The sequence below is a fragment of the Polypterus senegalus genome, chromosome 3, assembly GCF_016835505.1.
Source record: "Polypterus senegalus isolate Bchr_013 chromosome 3, ASM1683550v1, whole genome shotgun sequence".
NCBI lineage: Eukaryota > Metazoa > Chordata > Cladistia > Polypteriformes > Polypteridae > Polypterus > Polypterus senegalus.
The window spans coordinates 90,960,419-90,978,572 of NC_053156.1; the positions used below are offsets into that span (position 1 = coordinate 90,960,419).

Here is an 18,154-nt window from a genome sequence, read left to right on the forward strand (position 1 = left end):
CTAAATTGTATTACAAATTTGCCCATTCTGGGCAATAAAAGAAAAAAAAAACATAAAAGTGCCAACATTCAGCGCACATTTGTTCAGCAAAAATGACATAGAAAATATTTTTAAAAATTATAAAATTGTTCATATTCAGTATCTGGTTTTGATTATGCTTGTTTTTACCAGACAAAAACAAAACTATATAGTGAACAATGTAGTGTAGTAAGCTTTTAAACCCGTTAGGTGTACAGTTCTGTCTGATTGTGACAGAAAACTAAACTCCATAGTAGCTTTTTAACCATACTATAATTACTAAAACAAAACTGAAACTAATAGATAAAAAAATAAAATAGAAATGTCTTTGTGAAATAAAAATTAAATTAAAACTAAAAATACATGATGAAGGAAAACTAAAACTAAAATGAATTTCCAAGTAAAGTCAGAAAAAATATAGAAATAAAAACTAATATAAAAAGGCAAAATTATAATAACCGTGATGTGCAGCTTCAGCATCAAAACTCTTTAATGGGAAAGTAAATCAAACAAGTAATGTAAGTAAATCAAATCAAATTACATGCATATTATGATTTTTTTTTCTGCTGTGTACAGTATATGTATTCTTCCTCTTTCTTTTTATCATACAATCTATTTGTCCAAATAAATTTCTAATCACTACCTTGACCTTGTCATTTAACTGTAATAAAATAGACATCTTCTTATAGGACATAACTGTACTCTGAATCTTTATTGAACTCATATTGTGCACAATACCAGAGAGTACAATAAAATATAAAACATTTAGCATTTATTTTGAAATTAGTATAAAGTTGACTGAAAAGGCATTGGTCTTACAGTGCTCTTTTCAATCCTAAATTTCTTTATTTCCAAAGGTTTGAAAAGCAATCTGAATTCATATCTGAATTCATATTATTCAAGAGAAGTTGTAAAAATATGCTTTCATAGACACTAATATATGTTTATGCTGTAGAAAATGGATACATATTTTGAGATATTACTCCATTCTCTACAGAGACCAACAGGTGCTAACTACATTATTGTCACCCTATGAGCCAAACAGAAGAGAAAACTGACATTGCTAGATTGGTCCATTTTAGCTACAAGATTACTTAGAATCCAGAAAAAACTGAATGCTATATAACTAGTAATACAGAAGAAAGACTAGAAATATTTCTGCTACATTGATGGGTAAACTTAGTATTATATCAAAAAGATGCTAACAGTTAAGAAATCCTCACACTAAGATATAAACATTTTTACAAAAAGAATATATTTCAGCATCTAGGACCTTATTTTAATGAATAATTGCATAGATATGCTACTAAAACACCACTTAGTAGTATTCCATTGACTACAAACAGACGTTATGAATCTGCAATACAAGTAATCCTAGAGTAATGTATAGCATGTTGTGTAATGTATTATATGAGCTTTCATTTTAAAGTGTTCTGTCTGTGTTGGATGTGTATCCATTATTTAACCAAGTAGCTCTGTTCTGTAAGTAACACTGTTGTCAGGTTGCTGAACATAGGTACTGCAATATCATTTCACAAGAGAACAAACAGAACTGAATATGAAAACCATAACATTAAACAGAGTTTTATGAATTGCATTGACATGATAAGCAAAGGGCATAGCAACAGAACAAAAATGGTGGCATCTAGAAAACTAAATTTTGGTGACATCACCAAACATAATGATCAGTTATAATAATATACAAATTAATTAATTGAATTCAATCAGACCTCATGTGTGGAGGAATGTAAATTATGATAATCAGATCTTAATAAAAAATGAAACAATGCATGCAAGATACAAATGTTACAACTGAATAATTTTTTTTAGAAATTTAAGATCCATTACTTACATCTTCATAGTTTTAGTAGGTTTTATATTGAAACTGCAGCTTTAACAAAACTTTGATTTATCTTCATTTACACAAAAATCTCACCACAGCATTTAAGTGATCACCAAATGACCAAATTGCTAAAGTTACTCAATTCGGTTGTTAATCATTGCAGTTTTGAATTCCAAGTTGTCTTGTCAAAATTACCAAAAGGTGACTTTTTAAGCTTATTACCTTGGTGACCTGTCTATCTTCCAGTACTGGGTAGTGATAATTCTTTGTTGATGTAACAGTTTTATATGTTTTAATGGAAAAATGCAGCCATGACCATATGCCATGTCTAATCAGATGTGGCAAAGCAAGCAGTCAACCGAAAACTATTAGCCATTGGAACAATGGTGAGCATAAGCAGTGATTCAGACTAATTACCACAGTGGGTTGAGGAAAAAAAAACATGAAGCAGAAAACGAAGGATGCAAATCTTTTACTTAAAAGGACTTTTGAGAGGTTTGTTGTAAAAATCAGATATGAAAAAGAAAAGAACGTTGGTGGGGATCTCACCAACAAGGATGCTAGTGAGACATCTGAAAGTACGGATGGCATTGACAGCAACTGCATCAGCCTGTTAGGTAGCTATTTTATCACCTCAGCACTATTTCCTGCCACCCCCTCTCCACACTAGAATCCCACAACACTCATCTCATGTCACCTGGGGCCATAATCATCTATTGAGACAGTCCTGGCCATACCTGTCATGAATATGATATCCCCCTCCATTGATTCTCCATCCAGGTTCCATTGGGTTAGGAATCTTTGCTGTCCTGGCAATAAGATGCTGAACATCTCTCCAGGTTAACTCTGGGCTGAAAAATAAAATATTATAGAGACAATTATGACTATCTAATAAATTAAAAGTATATTTGGCCATTATATTTGAATAACAATGATTATTTTGTTTTTATATTTTTAAACTTTTAAATACTTTCAAACTTTAAAAAAAAGTTATACAATTTTGGGTATTAGATGTCTAGAGTTTACCCTAGCAGCACTGGACACAAGGCAGGAATACTCGTCAAAATCACAGTGGAACATTTCAATTTATAATGCACACATGACTCTACTGAATCCAAATTTTCAACTTTTAAATTAGTGTACTGTGGCAGAAAAAATACAGTTAATAAAGAAAAGCTGCGAGTCTCCTTCGAAAATTTAATTCCAAGATGGACAGCCTTTATTTTCACAAGTAGTGGAGTCTCACCATGTGAGCAGCTAGACTTTTCACAGCAAGACTGGTTAGTCTTAAAAGAATAGTTTCTTTTATTACTTAGGTTCATTTATATATAATAACTGGAAAGCATTTCAATTACACCAATCAGCACACAGATAAATGGTATATTCTAGTAACATCCCTTATGCCATTAAGTATTATGTAAAATCCTAAATTAGTTACACATATTAAAAAGTCTTTAGTAAATATCTGGCTGATGGAAATAAGACTTCTTATATGCAAATGAAACATAAAGTTAAAATGTTATATATGATCTCATTTACTAATTTAAATTTGCTGGTACAAATGATAGCAGGATGTCCTTATAAAGCAGGCAGGCAGTTTCAGGAACATTTCCCCCACATTTATCCTGAGAGATTTTGCAGACTATGTGGTGTAGGGTGTTCTGTTAATGCAGTGGTTACAGCTGCTGTGGCACAGATCTTGCACCCTGAGTTAAAATTGTATACCTGGATGTTGCCCATATCGAGTCTGCTTATTTTCGGTCACAATGACATACAGACCATGTTGACTAGCCATTTCAAATTGTCCCTATTATGGTGCTATTGTGTAGAGGTTCCCCAGGGTAAAGGGTAAAATAATTAATTTAATAATACATACCCACAGAAAGTGGGTCCTGTAGTGGACTGGTACCATGTCCATGACAGTTACGTCGCTCAGTGCTGCTGGGATTGACTTCCTTACCCATGATCGCTCATGATCCTGCTGAAGATCATGTTCTTTGAGAATCACTAATAGTTACTACACAGATTACAGATTGAATTCTTATTCTTGTGCCAAAATAATTAATTTTAATCTCAAATTATTTGTGAAGAATATAATTTAATATATTCATAAATTAGTCATTTTACTCTTCTTATCATCTAATACAGTAGTTTAAACAGAATTTGAACTAACTTAATATCAATATATGCATAGGCGTATAGTTTGTAACTGGGTATTGATTTTCATGGTGGCAAGCAACCATTCCTATTTTGCATGTATTTTCTCATCACTTGCACTTCTGGTTATTTATTGGATAACTGGTTGTACATTGAATGCCAGGGATGTTTATAATTACCAAAGGTGCTATTTAAAATATGTTCAACAGTTAGATTTCTGTTGTGATTATGAATACTTGTTTTACTTTTTAACTCTCATTTATTACTACTGTCATTCCTACAGTCATGTATAAAATGGCTTGTCTTTTTTAAATCTGAGGAATTAGCACTGTTTTCCTAATACATCAAATACAAGGTGACTAAGATTAAATGAAATCTTTTCTGACTTATGGTTTCTGTTATGAATGGGAGTCACAAAAAGGGTAAAATGAGTGAGAGGCCTCTAAAGACTCCCAGGCAGCCAGCCCCCAACCACCACCAACTGACTTCAGCCTATACAGGCCTAAAAAGGAGAAGCTAATTTTAAAAATGTCAAAATGCACAAATATTCCTTAGGAGTGAGAAGAACTGTAAAACATTTGACTTGATAAGTCCCACAAAGAAACTTTATTATGTAAGAATTTATTTAAACAAAAGTAAAAAAGTACAAAAAATAGTAAGACAAAAATAAGGGAAAATGATATTAGACTAAAAGGTAATCCAACATTGACCATAATTTCAAAAATGGAAGCACATATATCAAGGAACCAGAAAACAACACTACAATTCTGAACAACTCTCAATGATCAACTGCTGAGACCCTCTCTCTAGCCTCAATGCAAAGACAGAGGGAGAACTCAGAAGCAGTAATGTCAGGGTGGTCACACATGTTTGAGTTCCACCCACAAAACACAAAGAATGGCAGAACACTTACAAACACAGTACACAAATAACAAAACGGAAAGCCTAACAGAAATCCCACAGAAAAATCCATCCATTTTCCAAGCCTGCTACATTGTGAACAGAGACGCAAGGAAGCTGAAGCCTATTCCAGCAAGCACAGGGAACAAGGTAGGAATAATTCCAGTCCATCATACGAGGAACACATAGACACAAGGGATTATTAACATTGCCAATCCACCTAGCCTGCATGTCTTTGGATTCTGAAAGGAAATCGGAACACCCAGAGGAAATCCACACAGACACAGGGAGGACAAACAAACTTCATAAAGGAAGGACCCAGGATGGAAACCCTTGTCCCTTTGCTGCAAGGCAGCAGAGGTACCACTGTGCCACCATGCTGCCCATACAGAAACATGAAAAATATATTTCAAAAATAACAAAAAACAACAATAAAATAGAAAATTTTCATAAACCAGGAACTAAACCCTCAATGAAATAGTGTATAATAGTTTCAACTGAAGCATTGACATCCATGTGAAAAAAAGCACAAAATCTGTTCATTTCTTTAGCTGTAATTTTTTGTGGCCTATACAATGTAAGCATTCACAATTTGTTACATTTATATATGCTGTTCTTCTAAGCACATTTAATTACACAGATGCCACTAAAATTGGAGCGACAGCAGTGAAGGGTAGCAAAAAATTTGAAAATGGACAGTATGGTGAATCTTCAAAACTGCGCAGGGAGTAGGAAAATGCACTTTAATGCAGATAGGAGAAAAGTGCTAGACACAGTCAACAGTAACGTTAATTATAAATAAAACATGGGCAACATTGACTTATAGGAAGAAACTTCTGAAAAAGAATTAGGGGTTTATCTTGATTTTAGATTCTCAATAACTAGTCTTTGCACAAAGGCAAACAAAATGGTTGGTTATATTGTAAAAACGTTTAGATATAAATCGAGTGGCATTAAGCTCAGTCTGTATAATGCACTAGTAAGACTACATCTGCTGTAATGTGGGCATTTCTGGCCAGCACACTATAAAAAAAGAGATATTAACACTAGGAGATGTATAAAGAACAAGCTACATCCCAGAGGTAAAAAGACTATGTCCTATTCTCATGAGCTACGGGAATTGAACCTATATAGTCTTAAGAAGAGAAGACTAAAAAGGAACTTAATCCTGTTCTTCAAAATCCTCATAGGCATGATAAAGCTGATATAGCAGATTTTATTTTTCAGTTAAAGAGCAAATAATGTGTATACAGGACATTGGATGTGCATTTAAGATTGAAGCCAGAAAGAACAGTTTTACACAAAGAGTGATAGGAAACTAAAACTATAGTTTGAAGAAGAAACCTTGAAAACTATTAAAGTAACAGGATGAGATATTAGATAGATAGATAGATAGATAGATAGATAGATAGATAGATAGATAGATAGATAGATAGATAGATAGATAGATACTTTATTAATCCCCAAGGGGAAATTTACATACTCCAGGCAGTATACTGATAAAAACAATATTAATTAAAGAGTGATAAAAATGCAGTGCAAATTAAAAAATGCAAGGTGGAGAGTGCAAGGCAGGTTTAACTCACAATAACATTGTATAATGTTAACGTTTACCCATCTGGGTGGAATTGAAGAGTCGCATAGTGTGGGGGAGGAACGATCTCCTCAGTCTGTCAGTGGAGCAGGACAGAGACAGCAGTCTGTCACTGGAGCTGCTCCTCTGTCTGGAGATGATACTGTTCAGTGGATGCAGTGGGTTCTCCATGATTGAAAGGAGCCTGACAGCACCCGTAGCTCTGCCACGAATGTTAAACTGTCCAGCTCCATGCCTACAATAGAGCCTGCCTTCCTCACCAGTTTGTCCAGGCGTGAGGCGTCCCTCTTCTTTATGCTGCCTCCTGAGCACACTACTGCGTAGAAGAGAGCGCTTGCCACAGCCTTCTGATAGAACATCTGCAGCATCTTATTGCAGATGTTGAAGGACGCCAGCCTTCTAAGGAAGTATAGTCAGCTCTGTCCTTTCTTACACAGAGCATCAGTATTGGCAGTCCAGTCCAATTTATCATCCAGCTGCACTCCCAGGTATTTATAGGTCTGCACCCTCTGCACACAGTCACCTCTGATAATCACGGGGTCTGGGAGGGGCCAGGGCCTCCAAAAATCCACCACCAGCTCTTTGGTTTTGCTGGTGTTCAGTTGTAGGTGGTTTGAGTCGCACCATTTAAAAAAGTCCTTGATAGGTTCCAATACTCCTCCTCCTGCCCACTCCTGATGCAGCCCACGATAGCAGTGTCTTCAGCGAATGTTTGCACGTGGCAGGACTCTGTTGTATTGGAAGTCCCCTGCGGCACTCCTGTGCTGCTGACCACAATGTCAGACCTGCAGTTCCCGAGATGCACATACTGAGGTCTGTCTGTAAGATAGTCCACGATCCATGCCACCAGGTATGAATCTACTCCCATCTCTGTCAGGCTATTAGGACAACTTCTATTAATTAGCCAACTTAAGTAACACAAGTGACCCAAATGGTCTCTGACTTGACTTTCTGTATATTTTTGCTTTTGATAGAACAGGCAATTCAGTGCAGCATAACTTCTCTGTTCCCATTCATATAGTGCTTCCAGGACAATTCTGATATTTAAAAGTCTCTAAGGACTAACTTTGTTTAGCAGCTATGTCTGTGAGTTCACATTTGCTGTATAACAATTCTGACAATTAGTCCTGTTTATTTTTTATATTCATTTAGATGACTGTTGAAGGTAAGTGATGCATATTGCTTTTATAAATTTAATTACTGGTCAAGTATCCTCATAGTTTCATACTGATAAAGCTGAAAATATGTATTTATTTTAAGATGTTTCAAAATTCACTCTTTTAAATGAAGAAATACATGTTTATGTTTTCATTGTACGTACGTAAATTCCATCATGTCTTTTCTGTAATATACAATCCATTATCCTAGATAGGGAATACTGACATAACACCCAACACCATATTTACATTTTTAATCACTAAATTATCCTGTCTGGTTGTGAGCAATATTGAGCCCATTATGATTCTCAAATTGTTCTTATCAGTGTAATGTCTAAATTTTAACCACCCACTGGATAATTCTAATGAATAATAAGGTTAATATATGCATTTCACATTCATCCATTCATTTTGTAAACATTGAAATTCCTTCTTACTTAACATATAAATCTTTCAATGAAATTTTATTTGCCACATCATTTTGAATTTAATTACAAAGGCCTACCTCATTCAGTATATAGGCTAACCTACTACATATAATTTAATATCAACCACAAACTTAAATATGTTTCATACACGTTTAATTCATTTACATAAACTGAACCTGGCAGGGGCTCTATGACTGATCACTGCACAACTTCAGTATTAATACTTTCATACTCGGAATACAAGCACTAAGCCATAATACGTCATTTTCTGTGTGAAACAACTTTCTGCACAGTGCACAACAGATACATCCTGATTGCAGTTTGATTAATCGTAGCAAGAAACCCTGTCCCTTGCGGCAGTAAAGGTAGAGAGGCAGATGTTGAGTCTAAATTTTAATACAGTTCCCCTTTGCTTTAGTCTCTTGCCCAGAAAAAAAACATACAGTCTTCCCTTAGGGAGGGGAGCTCCAGGCAGTAATTCTGTGACACAGTCGTCTCTGAGAGGAGTAAGTGACAGAGGTTTCTGCTTACTGAATACATTCTCAAATTCAGAAGTGCAAATGGGGTGGAAAAGCTAGGGGGCACCTCAAAGAGTTTTATTGTAGACAAACACTATTTTTACATGGATTGCTTCATGTAATTAATTCCCCACAGCTCCAGTCGAGAACTCACTTGTGTTGTTTTAAGCAATACTAGCATAAATGATCCTGTTTCTTTATGGCATGCTTCTACTTGCATTGAAATTGTTTATGCCATCCAATAAATTCCATCATTATAAAATCAAGCTTGTGTCTATTGCCTGAAGTACATTTTTGTAAAGACTGGTATACAGAATTCCATAATTACTCAAGAGCATATGATGTTTCTTGCATCTCCTGAGTCAATAAAGGTTTCTGAATTAAGTGACCATTTAAGCAGTTCTAAGATGTTGGTTAGTACAGCTGCCTGGGTTTGAACTATGCACCAGATTTTTGTCAGAGTGGAGTTTGCAGAGCCTCTCTAGGTTTTATGTGAGTTACTTGTGGTAACCCAATTTCCCTCCTTTGTTTCCAAAGACATGGAGGCTATGTTAACTGGCAATTCCGTATTGGTCTGATGTGACTGTGGACGTGATTGTGAGCTCTGTGATGGACTGGTGCCCTGTTCAGGGTTGAGTCTTGCCTTGTGCTGGATGCTACAAGGAGGAGTGTTGACTCCTTATAACCATGAAAACATTAAGCAGATTTAAAATCTTATATTACAAGGTCTGACAGTTCCACATACTGAGTGCTTCTCCTCACTTAATAAATTCCTGTAAGTCTGGACGATGAGCTCTCACATGATTTCAGTCTCCTCAAGGAACACAAAACCTGTTTATTGTTATTACAGGCTTACTAAGAATTTGCCAAATAGCAATGGAGTTCCAGTATACAGTATTTATTTCTATAGATTGACTAATAATTGTTTTTCTAAAAACATTTCCTCTATATTTAAGGATGTAAATTGATCACTTTCAGCATTAACATAAATTGGTTTTGGATTCTGGCATTTATTTCATTTTGGTTTTATAATGATTAATGCTCCTTTTCTAATACTTGAGTTTTTTTTGTCAAGTTGACTGTGAGATCAGCACATCACCTTCTTTTGGTTGTTTTTTGTTACAGCGGTCATCAGATTTATTGTTTTATGTATGGGCAAGGCCATGTTGTCTATTGCTATGATGCCCATTACGAGTAAAGTGATTGACTTGACATTATTTGTGTCATTATTTGCATGTTTTTAAAGAGGACGAGGCACTAAGGAATCAGTATCCAGTATCAGTGAATAGAGTGCAAGTCTGGTTTTTGTTTCTGAGGCTTATCATCTTTTCTGAGATTTCTGAATTGTCACGATCATAACTACAGTAACCCAAACAAAAAAATCCAAAAGACCAAAAAAACTAAATTACGGGAAAATGCCAAAGGAGCCAAACAACAGGAATGGAGAAACCCGATCCCTAAGCCCAAGCCTGTGTTCTGACCAAAGGTCAGCTCATGGAAGTTTTAAGGACCGGCAGATGGAGAAAAGTGTTCATAAGGCAAGCTGAGTCCGAAATACCTTTGAAAAAAAGAAAGAAAAAAAATAATCGAAACAAAAATGCTTTCCAAAACCTACCAGTACTAGAGATTTGGAACCCAGAGTTGGCTTATAAATCTTTATTCTGTTGATGTCACATGACCTGAGTTCTGCGACGCACCCTAATGCAAGCCATTTTAGTAAAATGTATCAATAAATTACAGCAATAATGGAAAAACAAAATGGTGCAGCAAAAAATATCAAAACATAATAATAAATATAAAAACTCCCAAATCCAAACACATAATGTAAACAATACATAACATCCTCTTATGTAAAAATAAATAAAAAGGTCAACTAAACCTCCAGAAAAAAATGTATTTGAAGAAGAAAAAGTTAACAGACATTAATGAATTGTAACAGCCTGAGTCATGTCAGGTTTTATACAAGCTACACCTCAAGCAGCAGCGTCACCTTTTGTTCAACAAAGAACAAAAAATATAATAATGTTAATTAACATAAAATTAAGACAAAAAGGAAATGACGTGTTTAAGAAACAAGGAAACATTTTAAAAATGCAATACAAATGAAGAAATTAACATATTTTGCAATAATGAATGCACATAGTTCACAAAAACAACAAAATATGCCATCACAAATTAAATAAACTACAGCCAAGGATGAAGCCCTTGCAAAACCATAACAGCCGGCCTTTGACCTCTGCCTGTATATTTTTATTTTGATTAATTATTCATTTTCTGGTCCTGCTTTACCTTTTGCCTCTATGGCATGTTAATTTCTGCTCTGTTTTTTTTCTTGATATCATGATGGAGTAGTGACTGAAATTAAAAACCTGAGCTTGATGGCAAAATAATGTCCTTTAACTGGTAGTTTAGGTTGTACAATATGTCAAAGATTTTACCACTTTCTGTGTTACTCTGAAAACATTCTCAAAATATGTGATAAGTGGGTATTGTACTGACAATTACTATGCTAAGACAATTTGATATAATATTTTATGAAGTACTGAATATAAATCTAAAGAATTTCTGGAAGTTGTAGTGTATTAACAATTACTATGCTAAGATCATTTAATTTAGTATTATTTAAAGTAGTGAAGATAAATCTAAAGTATGTGTGGAAGTCATCTATCCAAAATTAAAGAGCAAAATATATTTAACTGTAAAAAAATACTCCAAAGACTTAACAAACATGTCAGAATGGTACCTGGACTCAACTCATGGCCTCTCCTTTAATGTGATGCTTTGTCTCTCACTCTGCACTTCTGCATTTGGTGCCAGGCCATAGGCAACAAATCTAAGGGGCAAGGAAAATAAAAACTATGGTATAGCTCAGTGTTCATAAAGTTTTTTCTAACGTTTCTTCATGTTTCAAAAGTTTAGAGTTTTAGTGTTTTTGTGCTCAGTTGTCTAGTTTTTGGAATTTGCATTTTGCAGTTGCCTGTTTTCAGAATGTTCTTTTAGGTTATGGAGTTACATAAAAATATTTTTTTCATTTTTCCTTAGCTTTGTACACCTCCTCTTCACATTTCTACTCATGCTGATGTGCACTTTCAGTCCAGAGTAAGCTGCATGCTGAGAAAGACAGGATTTTGGACCTTACTTGATCCTCATTGCTCACAATTTTGGAAGGTATGGAGGGTTGGAGCATGCCTGACAAAAATACATTCTAGAGACTTCTGAGATTTGCTTTTTTGGATACTGAAGCTTTTCCTCTACTTCACCTCATTGGGATTTCTCTGACATTTCCAGGGGAGCTGGAAACTATATTCCCTCTAGCATCTTCTGAGTCTTTAATGGATCTTCTGCCAGAGGACTCTGCCTTGTATACTTCCCAAAGCAAGTTCAAAGAGTGTATTCTAACTATAAACCCAAAGCGTCCCTCACCCGAAACCTGAAGGCCACATTGTTGAGCCATACTTTAATTATGGAGCATAATAATTCTTTGCATTTATATAGCGCTTTTCTCACTACTCAAAGCGCTCAGCAATTGCAAGTTAAGAGCCTAGCAGAGCAGAGTCTCTTTTGGCATTTACGGGATTTGAACCAGCAACCTTCTGATTGCCAGTGCAGATCCCTTGAGTCAGAGTCAGAGCCACCACTCCACCTAGCATATTCATGGTTTCCGCACTATTTATTACTAACATGTCTGCAACAGGATATTAGATTGCATCTATTGAATATTCACTATGTCATCACCACAGTTATTGGCTAGAAAAAAAAAACTGTCAACCATTTTGGAGTACACTGAAAGTTTAAATCTGACAATAAATAATAGGATTTGGTTATATATTAAGCTGGGCAGCTTTCTGTCTCTCACCCATTTCAGATGCCGTCAGTTACAGTATAAATCTATACATCCATTTCTTATCAATTTCTTTAGAATTACAAAACCAATCGGCAACACACGTGGGGCAGAAACTCAACTTACACTGAATGTTAACAGCAGTATCATTTTATAGATTACAGCCACTATGCTCATCCATAAAATGAACTGAGCCTCCAAAAAACCAAGTATACCCAAATGTACAGAGGTATTTTGGCATGGCACCACATTTAAATGAAACCAAAGTTTCAAGCAAGCAAATGAACCTGACTGACAGGGACAAAAGAAAAGTAACTGCCTAAATGTTTTGCCTAGTAGGCTCCTAAGTAAAAAAAAAAACTGCAAATGATAGTTCTAACACACATCTGAGAAGTTACAACATATACCAACAAAATATTCAGAAATATTCAGTTTGAATTTCATAGATTTACTTCAAAGAATCACACTGTGTCTCATTTATATAAAAAATTGTGAAAATTGTAAAGGTCTGATGAACAGACATATGCTAAAAAATACACATATATCCAGCAGCAGAGGAGCTAATACATTACAGTGTAAGCTCATTGCAAATTGCCTGTTTTTCTGTTTGGAAAAAAAATGAGGAAGAAAGAAAAAAAAATAATAACAAGCTGAGGGAATGCACTCCTGTGCACTGAAGGTTACAGAAACAACACACGCAGCAGAATCCATCTAAATCCTTTGACAGAGTGCATAAACTGGGGAAGGCCAAAGAGGAGTCTTAAAAATGGCAAGACTACGGCACTAATTAAGAGACTGAAGACACTATAGTTCTGCAGCCCTGGAGCTGGACAATTGCATTCTCATTTGTCTTTGAATGTACAGTAGGAAATATCTCTGTATATTATTATGGATAAACTTATGTTACAATTGAGGAGTAGGCAACAGGTATCCAACAGGTCACCTTGGAAGCAAATTTAGAATAGAATACTGTAACTAACCACAGCATGCAAAGCCAGTGTGGAGCATATAGTCATAGTATTCCACAAAGTCAAAATAATTCAGCCAATTAAAACTTTAGCAGACTATCACACTTTCTTAAAAATAGCTTGATCATGTGGAAAATGTACGTTCTTTTTGGAACTAGGGCAAACTGTAATTTTCTCACCATTTTCATGACAATTTAACCTTTTACAAGCCACAGTTTACACAGTAACAAATAATTCAATAGCACTAACGCTTACAGTATGTATAAAAGGACAAAACACCTGAAGTAAGCAATTGAGTGGACACTTCAGTAGCCACTGAAATATGTATCTTTAATTTTTACAACATTTTGTTAATTAACTCATAGGCTTAATAATAAACTTTGTCAACAAACATTTGTCAGTTAATTTCTCAATCTTTATACATCTGGCAGTCAGTTAATATCACTTGATTAGGCGATTCCATTTACCTCTGTGTGCTCCATGGGTGACTAGACATTTTCTTCAGCAGCTGTCCACCTTTGGGATTCCTTTTTCAGAACAGTCAGATCAACATATTCAGTAATTTATTAAAAAAAAGGGTGTTGCTTTCAAATTTAACCACTTCTCTTCTAATTACTAACTCTATATAACTGAGTGAGGGTGTATGCTGGAGTGTTCCCGGCAGTGGACTGACATCCCATTCAGGGTTGAGTCCAGTCTTGTTCTCATCATTTCTGAGGAAGGCTACGGCAACTTGTGACTTTGAAATGGAACGAGTGAATGAATATTTAATAATCTCATTGTGACCCTTAGATAGAATTATCCTGATGGATTACTTATTGCTGCTGGAGACATCCATAAAGTAAAATGATGTGATATATAGGAGAAAATTCATCACCATGACCATTGCTTCACCAGGGTTTCTAAACACTCTGGATCTCTGTTATACCTTATTCAAAGATGTTTACCACCCAATACCCCATGCAAATTTCAGACAGTCACATCAGCTCTCAGCATACCTGCTTCCTGATATCAAGCAAAGTCTAAAGCACATGTTACAATACTGAACAAAGGGGATAGAGGAACACTTACAGGGTTGTTGTAAATCTGAATATTGGGATTTGTTTGAAACAATTTTCGCCAGATTCATTACAAGATATATGGAGGACTATGTGCCTTCAAAATAAAATCCACAGAAATTCCATTAGTAATTTACTGAAAGCTCACTTTCAGGTCAGAAACGTACAAGAAATGGGCATATAGATTCAAGAAAGCAATTAATGTGGTTTAAATTTAGTATTGAAATAGAGTGGAATACAGCAGCACAAATGATGCACATAAGATGTTGCAGGGCATACAGATGGCTACGGTTAAAAAAACTAAAGTCTAATACAATTGCATCCATATTCTATCTCCAAAATAAGCCACATGCTTTTTACATTCAATTTAATCATTACAACAACACTGCATTTCTGTCTTCTACATTTCTGTGGGATACATAAGAAGGATTTTAAATGATTTAGTATTTGTAAAACAGCTTGACCCAGTGGAATTAGCTGACATTTTTATACACATTTTTAATGCCTCACTGAGACAGCTTACTGTTTACTCCTGTGCAAAAATATAAAATTAGGCTGTTTCAAAAATTTCTGACCTGTGACTCTCCTATTGCGATTTTGAAAGACTTGTGCATGGAAACATTAGATACAATATCCCAAATAGCCTCTACCACTTTCAGTTTGCTCATTGCCACTCTGGGTTTACAGTTTATACAGTGTCCTTTTCACTTCATACAATCTTGACACATCTGGATAATAAAACTGCTGTTCCAGAATATGTTTATAAACTATGGATGACGAATTTAATAAGTTACCATCAAGACCAAACACCAAACTTACAGACATGGGAGTTAACACCACCCTCTGCAACTAGAGTTTGGACTTTAAAACTGGAAGAACCCAGCATATGTGAATTTTCAGCATCATTTTCTTTATACAGAGCCTCAACATGGACACACCACTTGGTAGTGTGCTGTGTTCTATATTATACTATGGTTTTTGTCATCTATGTGGTCCATCAGATTTCTTTCAGTAACATTAAATTTCCTCATAAGCCTGTTTACCGATAATGATGAGACACCTTATTAAGAAATTTGCCTTAGGAAATAGTGGTGTAAGAACAACAATGTCTTGCTTAATGTCGGCAAAACCAAACGACTTGATCATAGCTATCAGGAAGCAGACCACACTACCCATCTACATGGGAAGGGAAGCTCTGAGGATAACCAGAAGATTTCAATTTCTTAGAGACAACATCACTGAAGACACACTGTGGATACAACAAACCCTCGCTATTGTGGATAACACTTACCTATACCTTTACTTCATCAGATATCTAAAGAAAGTTTGGATATCTCCAAATTTCTCAGACTCTACAGTGGAGTCCACCCTTGCTGGATGCATAACATTCTGATATGGCAACTGTTCCCCTCAGGACTGCAAAGTAATAAAGAGGGCAGTTACGTCAGCAATGGCAATCACCTCCCTTCTATGGAGAATATATATATTACCTACTGCCTTTTAATGGCAAGCAATATTAGCAAAGACTAAAGCTATCCCATACCTTTCTCTGTTTTGCCAAAAGGTACAGGAATATTAATATTCACACCACATGATTCAGAGATTGTTTCATTCTCAGGTTATAATACTGGTAATTGAACAAATGTGCCTGATATGTGTTTTTTTTCTATATACTGTATCTCTACTGTTGCCATTAATGTATATTTTGTATTCATTGTCTGTTGTTGGGATTGTCCTACTGTCACTCTGTGAGAGAAATGCAAATAAGAATCGTATTGTACTATAAACACATGACAATAAATGTATACTTAAAGTTTGGAAAACAGCTGAAATGATGAATGGATTCCTTGAAAAACTTTAGATTAGCAGGACATCCTTTAAATAACAGTTAAGTATGTGGAGATCAAAATTAAGCACCAGGTATGGATGAACAATAAAAACTGTTCCATCTTAGGGAGATGACTCTTGGCATATAATAGCCAATATGTAAAAAAATTGTACTGCATACCAGGAAACAGAAGCCTACAGTATGTGTCAGAAAGGAATTGTACCCTACAATGATGAAGCACAGAACACAAGAAAAGAAATTTGCAACTCATTTAATATTTTGAGATGTACCTTGCAATGACAAATATACATTTTGATAGAAGTGTTAATTTTGACTAAAGCAAGATCACATTTATTCCAGCAAAAATACTCTGTAATTAATTGCTTTAGATGTATATATGCAGTATTTTTAAAGAAGCTAGTTTGTCAGATCCAAGCAAATGAGCATCATTGAGATGAATGCAACATACTTTTGTAAGTCTTGGAATTCATTTTTGTCACATAAACAACAATGCTACAGTAAGCCTGATTAGTTATTTTTATTTTCATACCTTTAAGCAACCAATACATGCATGCATAGAATTCAGATTATTAACTAAAATGATCACACTATGGAATCAGACAAATCTCATTTTCTTTCCGTTTTATTCTTTTTTTCCCAGTCCAAAAAAAACATTATGCTTGAGGGGCCTATATGTGCAGTACTTTAAAAAAATTGACATCGGCCTAACATTTGGCATTTAGGCATATTGATATCATTTAATAAATGGAAGTAAAAACTTCACAATGAAGCACATTTGTTTTAGACAGAATGTTAGTATGGGACTGAAGAGGTCCTTGTGTTCGCTTTATTTTATTACCAGCCAAGGACAAAATCTAAGCATGGGTTTATTTGTGGTATCATTTGCACCCCTCAGGAAGAACTACCAGTCAAGTGGGTGATTTATTCAGCATTCCCGCTGTCAGTGTGCATATTTCTCAAAGCTGCCTAGGTCAAGTGGCTAAGCTTTTGAAATAATTCAATAACTGCAATACTGATAATGCCTCATAAGACAATACCTTATAAGCAGTGTACTCTCATTTACATACCGTAGAGTTATAAAAAAAAATATATATGCATAGTTACAAAAATAATAAAGGTAGATTATAAAAAAGTAAATCCTATAAACACATTACATTTAACAAACTTGATATAAGCAACATGAGTGACTATCAAACACCAAAAGATTTTTTTTCTGCATGATTCATCTGATTTAGCCATAAAATTAACATCATTTGTAGGATTAGAACAATACAACAGTACTATGTTTATACTAATATTATTAATATTTATTATGACTTAGTTTAAAAGATTAATACTTATTGTGAAAATATATATATATAAAATAGATAATTCAGTTCTGAAAGAATGAACGCAATGTATGCATACACAGTACAGTGCAGTTTAGAACCAAATATACATATAGATGTTCTGCTGTTAATATGTTCTTTCGAGTTAACAGTAATTATTTTCTTATTAGTATTACAAGTATTGGTTTACACATTAAGGTAAATTGAACATATGGGCTAATAAGTGCAAGCATTACTCTTGATTTGTCCCCCCTTCACACAAAAAGAATATAAACAAGAGAGCGGACAATTCAACCCAAAAATCCTAACCCAAGCCCCTAATTTCAAGATTTACTACTTTTTAAGCTCTACTAGCCCAACTATTATATGGTTCTCTGTAAGAAGAATGCCTACTGAGATTTAAGCAAAATTTACCCTTGCCCAGTTTCCATTTATGACCACATGTTCTTGATGAAGAACTCATTTTAAAAGAACCCTATTAACTCTCTTCATAAA

The 18,154-nt window shown here is 34.9% G+C and overlaps 1 protein-coding gene across 1 annotated transcript in view; it reads right to left on the reverse strand.

Annotated features, from left to right (window-relative positions):
- LOC120525368 (PC3-like endoprotease variant B) overlaps positions 1 to 18,154 on the reverse strand; it is a 535,535-nt gene that overhangs the window by 336,042 nt on the left and 181,339 nt on the right. Inside the window, exon 8 of the mRNA XM_039747601.1 lies at positions 2,599 to 2,712. Coding sequence (XP_039603535.1) covers positions 2,599 to 2,712 — 114 coding nt within the window. The remainder of the gene's footprint in view (positions 1 to 2,598; positions 2,713 to 18,154) is intronic.